Here is a 20951-nt window from a genome sequence, read left to right on the forward strand (position 1 = left end):
TTCACTTCTAATCCATGCTCTCATGGATTTAGGCATTAGCATATTTTATAATTGACTTGCAGTAAGTATCTGTGCTGAGTAACTATTTCAGTGTCCAGACGCTCTCATGCTCAGTACACTGTTGTGGCTTTATCCCTTGCATACTGCTTCTGAATTGTCCTTAAATGTCACCTCCATCTTCTAACAAGTTTCTGTTATTCTTGCAAGCCCTATGGACTTTTTTGTTTTCTGCTTTTGTAATTTTAAGTATTGAACTGTTGATCTGAGTACTTCTTATAGCAATCACATTTCAAGCATTGGTTTTCTGTGTGTAACAGGACAGGGATTAAAATTTGACAGGGATTAAAAAAACAGGGAACGAAAAATATAGTGGAAGCAAGGTTTTCCCCCTGGCCTTACTTGTAGCTTTGGGAGAGAGCAACACAGCTGACTCAAACTCTGTGGGATGTGGACAGTAGGCAAAACGTATTGTAACTGTAGAGATACAGTTGTCTCTAGATAATTCAAAAATACAGAAAAAAATCATTATGCTGTTTATAGTTTCCATTGTTACTCTTGTGGATTGAAACGTATCCCAAATTCCTTGAGTTTTGTGCAGTCTTTTCTCTTCCAGGAATCTGGAGCTGTGGATGCTTCCTCCCCTCTCTGCAGCACCCTGCTCCTGGGGAGGGGGCGCATCCAAATACCATTTCTGAGTAACGAGCCATCTCATGTTCAGGCCAACAGCGTGAGTCAGGAGTGAGAGATTTCTTCCGTTCCTTGCCTCTGCTTGGACAGTTCTGGAAATCAGCTCTGGAAAAGCATTTGTGGTCATTTTGGCATTAGTTTTTTATATTGCATGTGGCTAGTTTTCTGCATCATGTTTATTATCCTCCTGGATAATTTCCCCCTGGAGTGCACTAAAACATGAGCAGGAGGGGAACGTTAGATAAGAACAGCCTACTGTTAGAGTAGCAAATTACATGACATCACATTTTACATATTTCCATTTTAAGAGCAAGTTCAAGAGAATATCATCTCCTCCTTCACTAGACACTATCTTACCTACTAACGGCCGTTTACAGTGGTTAAAGACTTCTTTGTTAACCGTTCAAAGCAAGTAACACACTGAACTGCAGCAGATAACAGACCTCATTACTGGGAATGAGGGTACTGTACAATATATGGCTGAAATTCTGAAGGAGAGCCATCGCTGCCACTACTTTCGTGTTACTGAAGTACTTTGTCCTTCTCATCACATGCTAGAGTTGTCTGGTTGCGTGCGCTAGGGCTGCAATGATGCTTCTGGTCATAATTGGAAGGATTGAGCTTTCTTACTGTGCCAAACCGGAGCAAGAGAGTAGGGTCATGCTGTTGATTGTGCAAGTGTGAAGGTAACTGGTTATGAAACCTGGCAAACCAGTGCCTCTTTTCCTAGATGACACAAAACCATTCAGTGCTGGGGAGAGGAAAGCCCTATGCACAGTGAGAAGTAACCATCTGCTAAGCAATACTAAAACTTGGCAGAAGTGAATGACACAGGAGTCCCTGGTGCTTTGGAGTTGATCTGGGCAGCAGAAAAAGATGTTAGGATGTCTGTTGGGATCTCCCTGTTTGTAGGATAATGGATTCTCTCCCACCCCAAAATCTATGTTTTTTCTAATACATTCCTAGCAGGAGCATACAAATATTCTGGGTATTTTTTTTCTAAACTGAGTTATAAATGCTCTCCACTGGGAAAAGAAACAGTGAGGAAGATGGGGCAACAAACTTACTCTTCCATAAAGGATAAGGGATTTTGAGACCTTTGGCAGCAAGTGCCCTTATTTGAGCCTGAAAGGGTGTGAGCTTTCTCCACATCCCTGGGTAGTGAGTTCTCAGTATTTTCTCCAGATGAATGTGGGTTTTAGCAGGTCTGAAGGCTGTCAGCCGAAACCTGATGTCCCTTTCCTTTAACCAGGTGTGAGAATCTATATCAAGAATATCTATATCTATATCAAGAATCTATCCTAAGGTACAAGAGAAACTCCTAGGTGACAGGAGCACTGTGCAAGCATCACAGGGGTGCACGGGCAGGAGGGGAAAAGCAGCACGGTTGTGCTCTCAGCAGAAGGACTCTGTTCTGTCTCATCTTGTCGTGGGTTCAGCAGTAGCAGTCATTTTTCTCCTTCTTGGTAGCTGGTGTAGTGCAGTGTTGTTTTGACTTTCAGCTCGGGAACAGAGCTGATAGCGATGTTTCGGTTTGGCCAAGGACTTTGTGAGTCTCATGCTCTGCCAGGGAGGAGGCGAAGCCAGGAGGAAGCAGAGACAGGACACCTGACCCAAACTGACCAAAGAGGTATTCCATACCACAGCACGTCATGGCCAGGATGTAACTGGGAGTTAGCCAGAAGGGCTGGGAGACTGCAGGGTTGGAGGAGGTATCGGTTGGAGCTTGGTTGGGCTTGGGGGGCGAGTTATCGGTCAGCTGGTGCTGAGGTGTTGTATTCTCTTCCCTTGTTATTTCCTTTATCATTATTATCATTGGTGGTAGCAGTAGTGATTCGTGTTATACCTTAGTTACTAAACTGTTCTTATCTCAACCCGTGGGAGTTGCATTCTTTTCGATTCTCCTCTCTGTCCCTCCGGGAGCAGGGGGAGGGAAAGAAGGGGGGGGGTGAGTGAACGAGTTACCTGACTGGGTTTAAACCACGACACATCTGCATTTTTGTTTTTTCTTTGGGTGTAAGATTTTCAAGAGGTGCTGTAAAACTGGAAAGCTTGTGCCCAGCAGAGAAGTCTTGTAGCAGGAAAAGAGCTGACTCTCCCAGCTGTCCTTCTCCCTTTCTAATTTTTGTAATCCTTTGGCCTCCCCAGTCTGAATACAGCAGCAATCTCACTCAGAGTTTCTAACTTTGTTTAGAGAAAACTGGTGCATATATCTCCCATTAACGTCGCCTGTGAGGCTGGCACTGACTGAAATGTGCACAGGCTTGGAAGAGCTGAGTCACAAAGCTGAGTACTGGCAAAGGAAGCAGATGTTTTTTGGATATGGATTTTGCCTAAATGTCACCTTCAGTGCTCTGGACTGAAGCCGTGCTGTCTTTCCCTTCAACAAAGAGCACGAAGGTGGTTGGCTTGGTCAGCTTGGCTAGATATTTAACTGCATCAGTGCCTTTGGGTAGGAGTATTAATCTTGTTATGCATGGACAGCAAATGGTTTGGTGGCCTTTCCGTTCCCACCACACAATGCAACATCCCAATTAATGGCTTCGCTCCCACCAGCCCTTCTGCATGACTCAAGGGAAATATGGTGGGGCAGCTCTGCCCTGGGAGGGGTCTTCACAGACCATTAGCACTTGGGTATTTACAGAAACATCTTTGCCTAAAACTGTGCTGAGCATGACACAGGGCAGGTTGCTGCTGAAGTACTAGCTCGAGTTGTGACTGAAGGTCTGCCCTCGCCCAAGTCATTGCTGTGCCTTGAGCAGCTGAAGCCCCAGGGCCATTTTGCAGTGGGGTGGGCAATCATTCGGCACACTGACCAGGGAAGCTTGTCTTGAGCAGCAGGCTGCATCTCTGACTTGCTTGTGGAAACAGGACAAAACGTAGTGTTTTAGACCTGGCTAAAGGAGATTTAGTAATGCCAGGCACTGCTGCTGTGTTGCTGTCTGGCAGGCAGCGTCCAGCTGGAGACTGCAGCAGCAGGAAGCATGGTGCCTCTGATGCAAAATCCTCACTGGTCTGCATTGCTGACTGCACTCTGTGGAGGTTTCCCATCATATTGTGGCCTCTTTTTGCAATAAAAGTGGGTTAACACATTGCTGAAGTAACACATGGATAGCTGGTGTTGGGGTAACGGCAAGTCTGGAGAGAACAGAAGATTAAAAAAGCCATTTAGGTCTGTTTCTTAGAGCATAAGAAAGTGGCTGAGAAGCATGTTCAGCAGGCTTTCTGCAAAGTACCACTTTGGGGTAGGGAGTCTCTTAATAGCTACCTCTTTGGTTTGTGGCAAGAATTTTTGGAATGTGACCAAGTTGTGAATAGCCTGGGGGCTATCTAAGTTGTTTGTGGAGGGACAAAGATGGGACATCTGACAACCTTCTGGTGTGCCAGTAAACTGCCTGGTGCTGAATCTTATCTGGGCAGTAGTCCTAATCCTCACAAGCTTCAGTTTCGATCACCTGTGCTGGATCTCAAACTCTGGCTCCCAGACAGAAGTTGGGATTTTGATGTCACATTTTTGCCCCTTTGTAAAGGCAGAAAGGAGGCATAGACAATTAGAGTACTAATTGCTTCTGTTGTTTCACCTAAATCTGCCTGTGAATGACTGAGCTTTCGGAAAGGTAATTGCAGTAGCTGGGAAACATAAATTACCACATCCAGTCACAAAAAACCCCTACCTCAAATGCCTTTGTTACTTTTATTGGGAAAGACAGTATTTACAACTGACATTGTTAATTGTCTCGGTGGTCATGCAACCCAGTCAGACAGGAGAGGAAGGACAGTCACAATGTGGATGGCAAGGTAAGTCTCTGTTTTAAAGGCTTTGGTCAACATCAGGAACTATTTTTGAAGCTGCAGTTGGATTATTTTGTCTTGAATTACTTTGTTTCTGAAAGTCATGCACATGTAGATGTTCATGACAAAAGGAAAAGGAGGCGAAAAGCATAAAGCTGAATTAAACAATATGAGGAAAGAGAAGAGGTTACACAAAGTTGAGGAAGTAAGAGGATACAGTTTAGAAAAACACTGTGATAATAAAAGATAATATATAGGTGAAATAACTGGAATATTGTTCCCCTTGAAACTTGCCTTGTGGGCCCCTAAGGGAAAATAGAAGTTGACGTCTGCTTACTTTGGATTGCTTAGCTGGAAAAACATACGAGATGATATGCATGAGACAACATCCTCGTAGGCCTATTGCAATGCTGATGTGAGTGATAAGTTATGAAAGAGAGAGGAGGTAGCAGTAGGCTAAATATTCTTGATCAAGCAAGACTGAGGAACAGGATATTTTTATAAGCCCATTTTAACACTGATTGGATGCATTACCTTTTTTTTTTCCTTTTTCTAAAATTAAGAACCTAATATATTTTTTGGGTATGCTGTGGATAAAAGCAGTGTCAAATGAGTTTATATTGCAACAAGGATTGAGATAATATATTGAGAAAAAAAAAACATTTTCAGAGTAAAGTAATAACACCCTGGTTTTCAGCCTTTCTCACTAGTGACCCAAGGAAGAGGTTGGGAAGTAATACCTTTTGAGAAGTACTTTGGCATAGTTTCTTCTCTCTGTAAGGTTTAAGGTGACTTCTTTCTTTTTCATCCCCATTTTCTGTGATGGTTTGAGAAACTGTTTATAAAAACATTGGGGTTGGGGAGGCACATACACACTATAAATCCTGCTATGATCTGGATAGCTTCTCAAGAATTTTCTCCAGGTTCTTTTGTACCCTGGCTCTGCCACAGACCTGCGCTAGGTTGAGCAGCAAGCATCTTTATCACAGTCCTGCATGAAAGCAGGTGTACCTAATTATGTTAGTATGTTTCTAAATTCTTTATACCTCTAAAACATGAATAGACTTTAGTCTTTATAATTTTTAATTAGAGTGGAGTTCAAAAGGGTACATGCTTAACAGTTTAAACACTGTATAAAGAGATCTGAGAGCTTTTTTTTCTCTTAAAAGTGCTCTGCTTTTATTCTTTAGTCTTATTTTTCTTTTGTAGTTGCTTCTCACAGTAATGCAAAGAAAAACGTAATAGAGACAAATAAAAAGTACTGCAGTAAGAGCAGCAAACAGAAAAAGGATAAGTAGAGAAAAGGAGTTCTGCTGTTCATAGGATTTTAGAAGTCTTTGGGTGCTTGCTAGAAGTACTGGCTCTAATCCAATGTGCTTTTATTGGCATACATGAACAAATTATCCAGGGCACAGCTATTTTTCTTACTGTAGTAAAAACAGAGACTCTGAATGGAGGCTTTGTGTAGGACAAATATTTTTCCTTTGAAACTGGCTATGAGTTTAAAGTTTATCTTGTGTGTCTTCTGGAAAAGGAGAAAATATCCTTGTCAGTCTCACCAAATAGAAAATGTATAACAGTATGGGCAACTCAGAACTCTGTAAAGAAAATTGAATTATTGCTGAGGATCTGGTGAAGTTTTGTGATAAACAGGATTTCTTAGTTGTGTACAAAGGGGGAGAAAACTTTATTTATGTAGGCTTTTGTCCTTCAAAAATTTTCTGTGGATGCCTTCTCTCTAGTGTCTTTTGCAGAGCTCTGTTTTCTAGCCACATGGGTGTGACAGAAGGATAAGGGTCTTAGAGAAAATAGTTCTTAAGGTAACATTCATTGCTTTAAGGACTGTCTCCATGGGTAATTCTTCTAACTTCAACTGAAGGTATAACTCACTTTGTGGTAGTATTATTGGTATTGAAAGTTGGGCAGCCTGTAAAGTCTGGCAGTTCTGTTCAGTCCCAAAGAGATACAGAGTGGTCCAAATAGCTTTTCAGATGAGTGAGGGGAAAGGGCAATAAAACAATCTCCAGTCAACCTATAGTATCTGTAATGACTGTCATTTGTGCAAGATCCTCATGAAATAGCGACTCATCTTGAAAGGTAAAGATATTTAACTCTTTCTTAGCTCTGTAGGAGGGTAACCGTATCTCCCAAAAAAAAAGAGTATTAGGTGGGTATTTCTTTATATCATGTTAAGATCATTAGAATCGGCTCCAGAACAATTCCTGAAGTGCACGGAAATGAATAGTATACTCAGATTTCCCCAACCACATCTATCAGCCCTCCAAGCAGGAAAAGATCAAAAAGCATTGCCAAGTATGGGTTTTCTAGTGCCTTCCCTTTCTCCCCTCTACATTCATTCTTCTGTCTACCTTTTACCTTTCTGCCACTCATGCTTATTTCATGTATGCTTATTTCTGATAAAAGAACTGGATAGAGAGCAGTAAATCTGTATTCTAGAAGACTTCTGCAAGTTAGCTTTCTTCAAAACCTGTGGGAACTTTTGAAAAATCAGAGCTCCCCTGAGGTTTCATGGGAGCAGGGTATGTTGGGCCCCTGTCCCAGTCTGAGGTTTCCATTGGGAACCTATCTGACATCAGCTTTAAAAGAAAAAGACACTGGAAATGCCTCAGCAGGCTGTTTTCAATCCAATGAATGAGCAAAATTCAATAAAATACCTAGTTGCAGTATCTCGGAATCCCTTTCTAGTGACAGCTTGTTAAATTTGGCTTGGTAACCAGCAATGACAAATTCCTGGATGAAAATTTCTTGCGATATGTGAAAAATCAGACTCCACAATTAGAGGAAATTGGAGCCAACCATTTTGCAGTGATTACAATCTTTTCTTTATAAAGGTTTTTAATTTTGCCATCTTTAATCACTGGATGTTTGCTGGAAACCTAGGATGTGATTATAAGGGCATTGAAATAAAAAAAAAATATATATTTTACTTCTAAGAGTCAAACCTGCAACTTGCCAAGGGTGGGCATTCACATCAGGGACTGCTTTTGGAAATACGACTTTGTTAATTGATTTGGAAAACGTGTTTCTGCATCTGATCAGGGAATTAAAAACTACCCAACAAACCCACATCTAAACAATTTGACCCTGGTTGCCCCAGATTAATGGAGGAGAAAATTGTATCTGTGCAGAAACATAAATAATTGAAACTAGAAAATCAGAGAGATGAAACTCCAGAAGTTTAAATAAACTTTTTTCCCACAAATTGTGGAATCTATGATTGTTCAGTATATTTTCTTCCACAGAATAAATGCTGAGTTACAGAAATACATGGTTAATACCATGGTGGGGTGTGACTTCCTTCAGCTGTGACTCAGTTCAGTAAGTTCTTTTACACTTGAATCGCTTTGTGCTGAATAATTGTAGCCCCAGTGTGGACTGATCAATTATGCTTAGATGTTTAAGATAGTGCCTTTTGTTTACGCACTGAAATGCAATATAAGCTCTTTGGGTTTTGTGAACATTAATGCAAATAAAAACTGATGCTCAAGATTTTTGGTGCTCCAAACATGCTGATGTTTGGGTGCAGGTGAGTTATTGTGTGCCTGAAAGTGCTGAGAACTGCATAGACTGTGTTCAAGGTCATGTGTCTTACTGCGCAGTCATATGCCTGTTCTTAACCCTGTATGAGGGGAAGTTATCCTTGAAGTTTATTGTTTCAAATTCATGGTTCAGGAGGAAGAACATCAGGAAAATGATGTATAACATAAAGGGACTAGCCATTTGACTTCACAATTCTGTACAAGCAAACAAGTCACGCAGGTCTTCTTGTACCTCTGTTACTCCACTCTGCTGTGGAGTGGGAAATGATTTTAGATTACCAGTTTAGTGTCAAGGAGGGTAGGGAAAAGTAGAAAGGAAAAAAAGAAAAAATAATGTTCCCTTGAAAAACGTATGTCTTTTTCCAGTGCATATTTTCCAGTGACAACTGGAAAATTGTATTTTTGACAGTATTAAATTGAACATCTCAATTGGTTCACTTAGCACCCTGAGGGATGGCAATATGGGTTTTTTCTTTCATAGATGAGAAAACTGAACAGAGTTTGTAAAAGTCAGTGACTACTGGTGCTGGATCTTAAAATAGCTTATAGTGCAACTTATTTTCCAATTCTCTTTAAAAATCAATTTTGTTTTATTCTATCTTTTGTCTCTTCTGCCTTATTTTTAAAGTTCCTGTGGTTTTGGTTTTGGTGTTACCTTACCACATGGACACTGTGTATTTAGGCTCCTTCTCATGATGTCCTTTGCTATTAATGGAAAACACAAGAGAGAGTAATCAATTGAGTGACTGGATGGCAGTTTAGATACCAACTTTCAGGAGCAGCATTTTTCCCCTTAGTTTAAAGACAAAGCAATTTTCTTAGGCCCCTGAGTTTGAAAGAAATAGGATTCCTGAAGCGCAGGGTAAGTTTTAAAAATAGCATCTAGTTTTCTATTGTTAGTGTCTATAAACCAGCTTCAGAGTCAAACCTCCATGCTGAGGTAGGGCGCAGAGGCTTGACTCACAGGTATTGGAAATGTTGCTGCTGTACACTATATCTTTGTAATGACATAGCTCTGAAGACAAATTCTGCTTTTTATGTGTTTCATGTATGCATGAGAAGTGAAAGCCTGCTGACTAGATTTGGAATTAATTCAAATACTTTCCAGGTATTACGTGTTAATTTAATACTTTCATGTATACATGATGTTCCAAGTACACTGACAAATATTAGGGGAATATTTTAAATTAATTCTGAGAATGTGAATGCTTTATTTTTCTAGTGTTAAAATCTTGTTTAATCCCCAAAACTTGTGATGGTGGTGTTTGTTTTAAGTCATGGTACCTGAAGTCATGAGTTTCTTCATATCAGCATTGTTGCACATTGTATGATTTAGGCCTTTCTTAACAGAGAAATTTGAAGAGTAAACCAGAGAATCACAGAATAGTTAGGGTTGTAAAGGACCTTAAGATCATCTAGTTCCAACCCCCCTGCCGTGGGCAGGGACACCTCACACTAAACCATGCCACCCAAGGCTCTGTCCAGCCTGGTCTTGAACACCGCCAGGGATGGAGCATTCACAACCTCCCTGGGCAACCCATTCCGGTGCCTCACCACCCTAGCAGGAAAAAACTTCTTCCTTACATCCAATCTAAACTTCCCCTGTTTAGGTTTTAACCCATTACCCCTTGTCCTATCACTACAGTCCCTAATGAAGAGTCCCTCTCCAGCATCCCTATAGGCCCCCTTCAGATACTGGAAGGCTGCTATGAGGTCTCCATGCAGCTTCTCTTTTCCAGGCTGAACAGCCCCAACTTTCTCAGCCTAGATTAGAATAGCATGTGCTCATTTACTAAGTTTTAAAAGGAAAGTTTTAGTTTTGCTATTGAGCTCCACTGTGAGTTTACTTTTCAGCTTGGCATTGGTAATATGCTGTGGTCTGATCAGTAACTTTTAACATATTTGTTCACCTTCATTAAACGCAGCCACCTTTTCTTTCACTGAACTGCATAGAAATTGCCTTTTTTTTTTTGTTTTTTTTTTTTTAACCTTGTAGAAAATGTACCTCTTACAGTAAGATGCAGAGTATAAACCCTTCCTGTAGTAAAGTTTGAGGCTTTTCAGACTTGTGTGAATTGGCATTTGGGGCACTTTATTGGTGGAAAAGATCAAGATTTTCATAAGCCATGTGGGGTCTGTATCATCAAAGGGTAAAATCAAAGGGTGGCCTATGATATCATGCATTCAGGTGTTTAGAGTAATCATGAAATCAGTGGATGTTGCTCCTACTTAACTTATTTTATCTTGTTTAATTCAAGATTGTAGCCTACTACTAGCCTAGAAATTGGTTCTTCTAAGTAATTTAATTAGCTGTTGGATTTTAATGGAAATGAGCTTTTGTTATGGTTTATTGTGTTTGCTGCCATGTGAAGAATAAATAAGAATGCTGTGTCTGGCTACAGGATAAAAGCTAATATGGCAACTTCACCAAAACTAAAGAAAGTAAATGTCTGAAAACAAGAGTCAGATCATACCATGGTTTTACTAAACTAAATTAGAGAGGCATTGATGAAAGTTACTATCCTTTTTCCTCCTTCATGTTAATTTTAATGGTGTGGTTGGAGTATGTCATTATATAGTGTCAGTACAGCTTTTATTATGGACTCTACCACGCTAATTTTAATAATGTCAGTGTGTCATGATGCAGCTATTAAGCTTGTAAGTAGATGTGGGTAGGTAGTTAAGCCAGTTTCATTTGGTCAACTTGCAGCAGCAGGCAGTATTATAACTATGTTGGAGTTCATGCATTTTTTTTTTGCCAGACTGAAAGGAAAACTTTATCTGCAACAGCAGACAACACCTAGAGACGTTGTCTTGTTCATTTTTATACGCTTGCAGTACCACTACAGTAATTCTCATAATTTTTTAACATTTTGACAAGTACTTCAGGGCAAGAAACTGCTGAGAAATATTTCATTAACTAGCCTCACATACTGTTTTCAACATGAAAGGGAAAAGTACGTCCAAATTCCATGGAACTTTTGACATGTGGTGTCTTCAGGGTGGTGGGAAGCATATGCTTGTATGGCATTTGGAAAGAAGCACCACTTGCACACTGTTTCTTGCTGAGTTTTCTGCTGGCCCATTTAAAGATGCACGCTAGTATTATAATATCATTTATAAGCTTTCATTTCTAAAGTCAAATTGATGTCTTGTTGGTTGTACGCCACAAGCCGACTTTCAGACTGGTGTTTGGAGTGCCCTCTTTTGAAACCTAATGATCTTGTTTGAAGTATGATGTAAAAAGCAATAAAGTAAAGTCACGAAAAGAGGCAGAGAGTGTGAAGAAGAGCAATAAAACTGTTTTAGCTGTGTTGGGTCAGCTGTATTCGCCAGTCAGTGGTTCCAAGTAAATTTTTTATCGTTTTTTGTTTTTTTTTAAGCAAACAACAAAACCACAAACCAAAACCATGTATTGTACATTCCTCTTCAGGTGGAGATATTGAGTGCACTGTCTGGATTAGGATTTGTGAGTAAAAGGAGTATCCTTTACTAGCTCTCTCTACTGTACTTGGATGGGGGCTTCGGGTTGGAAATAATGTAGACACTTTCCAAGCTTTGGGTCCTTCCTCAGGTCTGGAATAAAAGCAGTAGCCTTCAAAGTCAAGTATGAATTGAGAACTACTGCTCTGAATTTTAATAAATACTAAACTCAGATAGGATCGTTGTTCTTTGAACACTGCAAGGGAGAAGTTAGTGATAGTGCTGGGGCTTGTCCCATGGAAAATGTTTTCCCAGTGTCCTTTATGTGAGTCCACACAGGTGCACAGGGGGATTCCTGGATGCTGTAGATGAGGTGCCAAAGTAAGCTCTGGTGCAGTATGCCGGTAACTTTCTAAATCCATGACCTCTTCCATTGAAATACTGTTCTTTAATCCTCTTCGAATACCTGAGGTAGACGTACCAGAGACACTGATTTTTACAAGGCGTTATAATCTCCTTCTTCTGCTTCCTTCTACAAACACCTTCATGTGCCATAGGCACCTTCTGCTTTAGACTGTTCAGTATATGTGGAGGGTGTTTGGTTTGGTTTTTGTGGGTTTTTTCCTTCTTTTGTTTTCTTTTTCTTGTATAAAAGATACTGGTCTTCCAGCTATGCTGACCTTTTCTGCAAGGTCTGCATAATTATCCTGATCTTGGTAATTAATAACTACTCATCTTGCTTTAGATGAGGTGAGTAATTCCGTAATTAAAAATAGCAGTGAGTGGTGGCTTTAGTGCTTGGCACATTTATTAACATTCCTTTGTTGCAATAGGGATTTTTAAGTCTTTGAAGCTTTTGTATCTGTAAAGCTGTTTTATTTTCTTTCAATATAGTTAATTATAAATCATGGCCCAGACCTGGGTGAAATGAATGGAAGTAGGTTACCATGCCAGAATAAGAACCTGTTTTCAAGCAGGGTCTTTATTACTTTGGCAATAATAAGAGCTAAATCTATGAACAGGATCTGTCTGAAGTTTATTCATTTAGTTCTTCCTGTTGGTCTTCATATTTCTCCCCTTTTCAAAATAAAAGATACCTATCTTAATTGTATTGTTAGAATATTTCCTTAACAGTGAGGCACTGGAAAATGTCATAGTAGGAACAAGGAGATATAAAGGACATTTTTAGTCTTACTAGTTTATTCAACAGGAAGTGTCTCGGCTAACAATTCTTGCTCTGAATACTGGTTTTCCATTAACATATTGAGTCTCCTATTTTGATAATTCTGTCACTAAATTTTCTTAATGCATTTATCTTATCCCTCCTGCTGAAAGGAGCACTGCTGATTAATTTAGCATACTCCTTCTACTGAAGGAGTGAGAAAAAAAAATCTAGATTTCAGAAAGTGTCAATGAAAATCAAAACACTTTTTGAAACTGGAAAAAGCAGGATTGATTGAACTCGTCTTCTGCAACTCTGTGGGGGTGGGGGTGAATGCATTTACAAATGCCTTCTCCTGGACAGTGCTGTGTCCCCTGTTGTGTGGTGTGGTCCCCTGCTTGGCCGGAGCTGCACTCATTTCTCTGTCACAGTCTAGTTTCTCAAAATGCTCGTACCCCTATGCCCTCTTAGATAAACAGGTAACTAACATTCTAGGGTTAAGATCAGCTTTCCATAAGGAGTGAAATTTGTAGGGAGAGGGGACGCACCCATTCCTTTATTCCCCACCCAAGTTTCTTTAGCAGGAACCCCACTTAGCTAACTTTGCATCTAGCAGAAAGGTTGGTTGGGGATGTGTTAAAATCTAAACACAGGATGCAACTCAGTGCCAGATTTGTGTACTCAAATGCAGTGGAATTACTTCTGTGGCCATCCTGGACAACTTCTCTTTCCAGAGAAGACCTGAAAGTAAGAGGATTTTCAAAATTACTTCATTGTGGCTTTTGTATTAACATGTTTGCTTGAAGTCCTGATGCTTGCATACAGGGGTGTATACTGGAGCACCCACCCATTCCTTTCCCTGAAAGCTTCATCCCCTTATCAATAACATAATGGCTTGAAAGAGGCAAAGGGGACAGCAGCCAGAGTAGAGGTGAATGAAGTCCAAATGTTTTATCTTGAAACTGCATCACTTGTAGGGTCTAGCTTGCAGTTTTCTGTGTGATTTTTGCTGTCCCCTTTTTGACCAGCCTTTGGATGAGCTGATCCCCTTAATAGAAAATGGAAAACTTTACAGTGCAAAAGTGCTGCCAGCCCAACCAGAAGCGGCTTGCCTCAGAAAAATTCTGATATCAATGTACTGCGGTTGGAAAATCCCCAGTGATCCTTTCTGAAGTAATGCTTATGCATGCATGCATGCATCTGCATCTCGGTGTTTATCTCGAGGCAAGATGTTGAACACCCAGCAGAACTTATGTTTGCTCTTGGTTGTCGTCTGAAGCAAGCCCTGAAGCAGAGGTCAGCAGCAACATTTCATCTGACTCAGTGGGATGTATTTCTGTCAGGAGTTTCCCACTTGTAAAATCTGTGGCTGGAGCAGAGATACAAATAGGAGAGCGTTCAATCAGAACAAGGCGGCAGACGCAGAGAAGACACTAACATACAAGACCAGCATGGAGAAATAAGGGGTTTAAAAGTAATAACTATTTTTTTTTTTTAGGATGAGGAAGGAAAGTGTGTTGGGGTGAACAGTGTGAGCTTTGAGAAGAGCCAAATGAGTAATATTAAGTCATGCAGTAAGTTCTGTAGTTTTCCTACATTCTGTGGAACAGCAGTACTGAATTGCTGGAAAGCAATAAGAAGCGTGTTTATTGAATGCTTAGTGAGTTGCAGCATAGCATAGATGCATGTGATTTTTTTTGTTATTGTTTTCGCTGTTTCGTAATATTTTGAAAAAGGGAAAGGGTGGAGAAATGGTGTCCTTATCTGACATTGCTCCATGTCAGATCTGCTGGATAAGTGTTACCTTGTCATTGTCCACTTCTTTTTGCTTGGGCTGGAGTTACAGCCTGTGCCTGCTATCTAGATGAGGAAGAATTCTTGCGGGTTTTTTTGGCATGTCATAAGAATGACTTGTTACTAACAACAGTTTCTTAATCGGTAGATAATTATTGTTCCAGCCGTTCTTGCCTTTCCTTTTCCTTCCCCCACATCCTCCTCTCCTTAACCCTTCCCACTCCATCATTTCTAATATCCACACCATTAAGCTATTTCTCTCTTCTTTCCCCCCCCCCCCCCCCATCTTATACTGGGATCTGCCACTGGGTGGGACCGGTTGGATCAGGGTGAATTAAAAGGAGCACTGGCCTCTGGAATATCTCATTTTCTATAATGAGATTGCTCTGCCTTTCTAGAAAAGGGATTTTCTAAAATAAATTGAGGGCTTTTGTTACCTTCAAACTCCTACTAGGGAATGGAAATGACAGAGCATGAGTTGTTGATGTGTCAGCTTGTAGTTGCAAACAGTTTGTACTGCTTTCGTAAGGCTCCTGTGCTACAAGGTGGGGAAGATGAAGAGTTATTTTAGCATTCAGGCATTTTTGAAAATGAATATTTATGACTGATGTAATTACACTGGATGTTTGGGATTAGACCACCTGTAACTATTGACTACTAGAGAACCAAAAGCTGGAACCTTGTAATTTGTATTGCTGCTTAGTATCAATATGCTAGAGTCCCTTAAAATATAAAGCTGATGACAGCAATGAACTCATGGTTGGGTATCTTCTTGTTCAGTCTCTGATATTGTGTGGGGAAAAAAAAAAAAAAGTATTTATTTGGTTTTAGGAATTGCAAAATACATTAAAAATAATATATTGCTTTCTTATTATTTTGGCCATTTTCTTGTTTTTCTTCTTAAATTCTCAGTTTGTTCTCCTGCTTTCAAACATTTCTTGTTCAGAGAAGGCATGATTTCTTTGCAGGATCCTGAGAAAGACATGACCACTCTTGGGCATGTCAACAATGAACTGTTGGTACTTCAGGCCTGCTTAAAAAGGGATTATACAGTTAATTCTGAAGGATGTTTATTTTAAAGTCTAGAACACCAGTATATGTTTCTGTGAACTGCTGGGCTGAGGTGAAAAGGAAGATTAAAGAGGAAGTGGAGTTTATTAATAGACAATGGCTTTGCAGCATGCACGAGTTGACTTTTGCTAAGGGCCTGGTTGTAAGAGATGAAAGAGCATTTGAGATGAGAAATGCAGCAGAGAAAGCTGTAGAAGTGAATAATAAGCAAAGCACTGCACATTCTGTTATCCTTTTGTGATTTTTACCTTCTCTTCATTGTGCACTTTATAAAAAATTTAGTTTTCCTGAAATGAGAGATGAAATTGCCTGATAATTCTGGGGAATTACCAGTAGCTTTTTGATGCTGTTATAAATATTTAGACTAATTATAAATAATGGGTCTAAAGGGTTTGTTTGTATTCCCAATCAGGGGCTTTCTCCAATGAAGTGTTAGAAGCATTGCATAGCCTCTAAAAGTTGTCCTGTCAAAGTAGCTGTCTTGGCATTTCAAAAGCACGTGATTTTTTTTTTTTTAACAGTGGCAAATTGCGTAAGGGACAGGAGATACTCTTGGCTTTATTCAACTGTCAAAAAGCAAGTGGTGTTTTGTTTGCATATCAGCTAAAACTCACTAAAACTTTGATGCTTACGTGGCAGAATGAGCTGCAATTTTTGGGTTTTGTTTTTTTTTTTTGGAAACACAAACATTTCTAACTTCAGATTTTCATTATCACTTGATTAAAAATATAATTTTAAAGCTTTTTCTATTTACTCTAAAGGGTGTTATGCTCTACAGTGGGCAAGTATTTAGTCTCAAGACATGTTTTCTTCCCCTAATGTGAAATTCTGCTGCTCAGCTTCATTGCTGCTTCAAAATCGGTGTGTTATGCTAACTTCAAAGGATGAAGCTTTAAGCTGTAATATATTACATTCCTTCTACTTAAAATACCTGTTTTACCACTTTCATAAAATTAAGTGGAGTACAAATAACAAACCAAATATTTGCCAGATTAAGATGTCAGAGGAGTGACATAATTTTGAAAGAGTCTAAATCCAAGTTTTTTTCCAAATCTCACTTAAATTTGTTATGAGTAGGAATTTGTTATGACTAGGGCCATGAAACAGATCACAAATGCTGAAAGGGTATGGAAGATAAAATTAATAAATAAGTATTATCTTAAACCCCAATGGCAGGGGGGTTGGAACTGTATGAGCTTAAGGTCCTTTCCAACTCTAACTACTCTATGATTCTAAATACTGTGTGTATGGAAAGTAGAGGAATTTTGTGTAAGGTTTTTGGATCTAGTCACTCTTGGGAAGCTAATCACAGGGTAAACAAGCAGGGTAGCAAACTGAGCTATGACTGCAGATTATAAAAATTAATAGCCAATAGGAAGTGTTAAAGAGCTTAATGGCAGTATGAGCTGGAGAAGAGCACTCTGAGTAGAACCAGTTATGCAGTTGCTGAAATGGAACAAGGAGTGCACAGTGACCTGTCAAATTCTGCTGAGAAAGTGAATATTTTTATTCTTTCGAGTCATGGGATGATTTCAGGATGCTTCCCAAAGGTGATCATTGCTAATGAATGGAGCAGCACTCTGCACAGACTGTAATTTATTGGAGACAGCTGCTAAGTACTGCACTCTGTACAAAGTGGCTTTGAGCAGCCAAACAGGCTACCAAGTTGGATGTGTGATGTAGTTGTGGGGCTGTGCAGGAGAAATGGAAGTAAAATGTGGTTATGTCAGTAAAGCTGGTTTTCAAGGAGCAATCAAAGATTTAAAAGAAAAATTAAAAAGAATGAGTTGCTAAGCAAAATTACCAAGTATGGTCTCAATAAAGGCAATACCACAGTTCCACATGATTACTCTGGTCTATTTAGCTTTGATAACTGCATCTCAGGTAGATGTTAGGTGTTCCTTAGAAGGGTATAAAAATTATTCTGTTCTCAGTACAGAAGTCCAAAAGCAGCTCATCCCTCTCTTGAATGACAGAAGACTTTAGAGCTGAGAACAGAATTTGATATTGATTGTATTTTTGCCTGAGAGAGGAAAGAAGCAGAACATATGTGGATGCAAAATACTGTATGTACTGTAGGTCAGTCAGATGCTGCTTCTCTGTAAAATAGGAAGAGAACAGTTAAAAGTGAGGCAGTAAGCTGACTTAATGATTCAGAAGATAAGCTCTTTGTAAGGTAGCTTTAGTACATTATAGCAGGTTGTGTTTACTTTGGAAATGAAGCTTTTGTTAGGTACAAATTTTATCTTAGGTACTTTTGGCTATTTTGCAGTGTTAGAAGAAATCTTTTTTCTATTTAATGACTGAGATTTAGGGATATATTCAAATATATATTATTCACGTATGTATAAATGCAAGAATATTTGCCCGTGGTAAATTTAAATGGAGATTGGTTAATTTTAGAGGCTTTCAGAAGTCACTTTCCAGAGTCAATTTTAACTTAAATAGGCATGCTAGTAAGGGGAGAAAGAATTCTTTTAACTATTGCATCTTAGCCTTTTCAGTATCACTGTTATGTGAAAGGTTTTGTGGATGTTAAATGCTGCTTAAAAAAAACCAAACACCTTTTTAGTCCCAAAATAGCTAACCAAGTTTTGTTTTGTGCCAACAATTGTGTTTTGTTTCTATAATGTATCTTTCTAACCGTTCCGCTGAAAAGTTTCATGGAAACTGTATCAAAACTTCATTTTAAAAGTTTCATTTGGAAGAAATGAACAGAGGGTTAAAATCAAACATGCTTGACTGTTAAAGTTGCCACTTAGAACATATTGTTCACTTCTGCAGAGGGTGTTCTTTGTTTAGTCAGCCTTTTATTTTTAAAGCTATTCTTAAAGACCATTGTATCAGTAATAATAGCTTTTTTTTTTTTTTTGCTAAATTATAAATTGTTTGAAGCAGTAATATCAAATTGCAATTGGGAGAAGTTCCATAACGGATCTTTAAGGCATCGCCATGATTCAAATAATAGCAATTTAGCTTGTTGATGCAATTTCTTTCCCATTTCCATGATAATTTTCTCATTAGGCTTGTATTGCATCTGTATTAAACCTTCATCTTTTAAGAGACTTAAATTCGTATGCTGTTGTTTCTTTTCCCAGATTGTTTCCCTCGGTAAGAGACGATAAGAATGAATGGACATATATCAAACACCCCTCCTGGTGGATATGGAAGTTATTTTCCTCAAACGAAGTAAGGTTATGATTTTGATTTTCCATTTATGGACGAAAAGCCTGTTGTATTTTCCTCTGTAGGCTTTAATTTCAGTTAGAATCATTAGAACCCACTGGAATAGTACAAAGGCAGCTTCTGTGAAAGAACGTGCAGTTTCCAAGCCATGTAACTGAACTGGCAAATACCATCTAACTGATCTTGGTCAGTCTGATTAGTGTAAGGGTAAAGCTGTATTACAGAATGGAATCATCTGGAACAGAAAAATTGCTGTAACCATAACCTACTTATTATTTTACTTGAAGAGGTCTGTATATACCTGAGGTTTGAGGTTAGCTCTGAGTGGATGCATTTTTATGCTTAAAAGATGAGGCTGCCCTTTCCATCTGTGAGAAAATACTGTTTCACAGTAAACCCAACTGAGCAACTGTTACCTGAAAGTGCTATGTTATCTGAGATAAGAGGATTCTCCCTGTATCAGAAGCATGGCACAAGGCTCATTTGCAGCACTAATGAGAATTATCCTAATGTGATGCCAAAGAACATGTATTCCTGTATGGAGTAGGGCATCTGTGCTATCATCTGTGAGTTTGTATATGATTCATTCTTGTTGTTGAACTAGAATGAAGTTGGGATTGCCTTTTCATGTGTTGTAGGCAATGATAGTCCTTTTGAGTCTTTTATGAAAAGCAGTTAAAATTGTTAAAAACAATTAACATTTGCGTAGGCAGGGAAAGAAAAAATCCTACCAAGTCTTTGGCATAGTAGTAATATTAATATATTTTTATTGTTGTTAAGTGATTTTGATTACTTACATTATGGTAAGTATGTGTATACCACGCACCCATTGTGCATGATGATCTATTAATGGAACAGCTCAGAAGCTCAGAAGAGCTTCCAGCCTAAGTGCAACACAGTTTATTATATTTATCGTGTGGAACAAATATCCAGTATCATTATCTCTGTTAGTAATGTTGTAGGAATGTGTAGTCCTACATAAGGAGAGGGTTTTTTTTAGTGCCTGTTTGTGTGTGGCAAATTCATCTCGTCAGAAGTTAACCAGAAATGTTTTCTTCCAGTGGCTATGGTTCCCCAACATTTGCCCAGTCAGAGAGGGAGCAGAATTCAAGAACAAGTGCAAAAGCTCTTTATGGTAAGGCGGCATGAAGTCTCTAAACTTTCAAGTTAAAATTGTTGTTTAAATATTTATTATGATGTCATGGTGGCAATATTTTATGCATATAGATCTGAAAGTGTATGTACAGACATGGGTGTGTATGTTAACTAAATTAAAAAACAAAGCGACTTTATTCCTAATAAAACTAAGTAGGCTAGCTAGAAAATGTTTTTATGGTTTGCTAAGCAGAGAGCTTCCACATGCTAATCTTTAAGGGAGCAATGTGTAAAGCATTTATCAAAAAACTATGAGTGATCATATAGCTAAGATATGTACCAGGAAGAAAGCATTCAGGAGTCTATCTGTGCTATAGGTTTCATTCATGACACGTGTTCCCCCCCCCCCCCCCCCCCCCCGCCTCCCCAATGTTAATGTTATCCCCTGCTAGGGGAAAAGGGATTTATAGTATTATTCTTGTTTTACACAAGGATTTAATGGAAATTAGATTTGATGTAATGGGTTTGGAGTCCCATTTGGCCTACTGTTTTCAGCAGGCTTTGTGACTGTCAAAAGCTATGTTCCTTACAAATGCCTAAATCTTGTTGCACTTACCTACTACAAATGCTAGTATTTGTCTTGGCTGTACATGCTACTCTCTAGCCCATGGCCAAATCACTGTGGAGACAGAATGTAGTCATGTTCCTTGCCAGCCAAATTGCATCGTTTCCTGGTCAGACACCTCCACTGTGAATACATCCTGCTGATAGCTGTGCTGGTAATGGAAATAGAAGCAGCAATGAGGCTGAGATTTCTGCTGTGTAAATCTGTGCCTGTTGTTAAATGCTCTTTTGGAAGTCAGTACAACCGTTGACACTGGAAGAACAAGATCTGCATTGACAACCCAGTGCTGTGCAGGACCCCTCACACCTCAGCCTGATCTCCCTTATTGCATCTACCGCCTTCTTTGCAGGTTACCAAACTGGAGAGCTCAAAAAAGCAGTGGCTAAGAACCTCAGCATCCCTAGTTCTCTCTCCTATTTTGAGTGGGTTGATGGCTGGGAGAGACTTCAGAGGTTAGGGAAGTGATGGCAGGATGCTTTGTGGCATTAGAGCAGAGTTAACCTTGCCCTTGGAAGGACACCCTACAGGTCTCAAGTTTGGTTACTCATCCATGACC

The 20951-nt window shown here is 39.4% G+C and overlaps 1 protein-coding gene across 6 annotated transcripts in view; it reads left to right on the forward strand.

Annotated features, from left to right (window-relative positions):
* EPS8 (epidermal growth factor receptor pathway substrate 8) overlaps window positions 1-20951 on the forward strand; it is a 136493-nt gene that overhangs the window by 63680 nt on the left and 51862 nt on the right. For all 6 annotated transcript variants that reach the window (XM_057427905.1, XM_057427911.1, XM_057427906.1 and 3 more), the window contains 2 exons: window positions 18588-18678; window positions 19737-19810. In XM_057427905.1, coding sequence (XP_057283888.1) covers window positions 18617-18678; window positions 19737-19810 — 136 coding nt within the window. In that variant the 5' untranslated portion in view covers window positions 18588-18616. The remainder of the gene's footprint in view (window positions 1-18587; window positions 18679-19736; window positions 19811-20951) is intronic.

The sequence above is a fragment of the Pezoporus wallicus genome, unplaced genomic scaffold, assembly GCF_028554395.1.
Source record: "Pezoporus wallicus isolate ANWC-B61680 ecotype Strahan unplaced genomic scaffold, APGP_CSIRO_Pwel_v1 contig_2908, whole genome shotgun sequence".
Lineage (NCBI taxonomy): Eukaryota > Metazoa > Chordata > Aves > Psittaciformes > Psittacidae > Pezoporus > Pezoporus wallicus.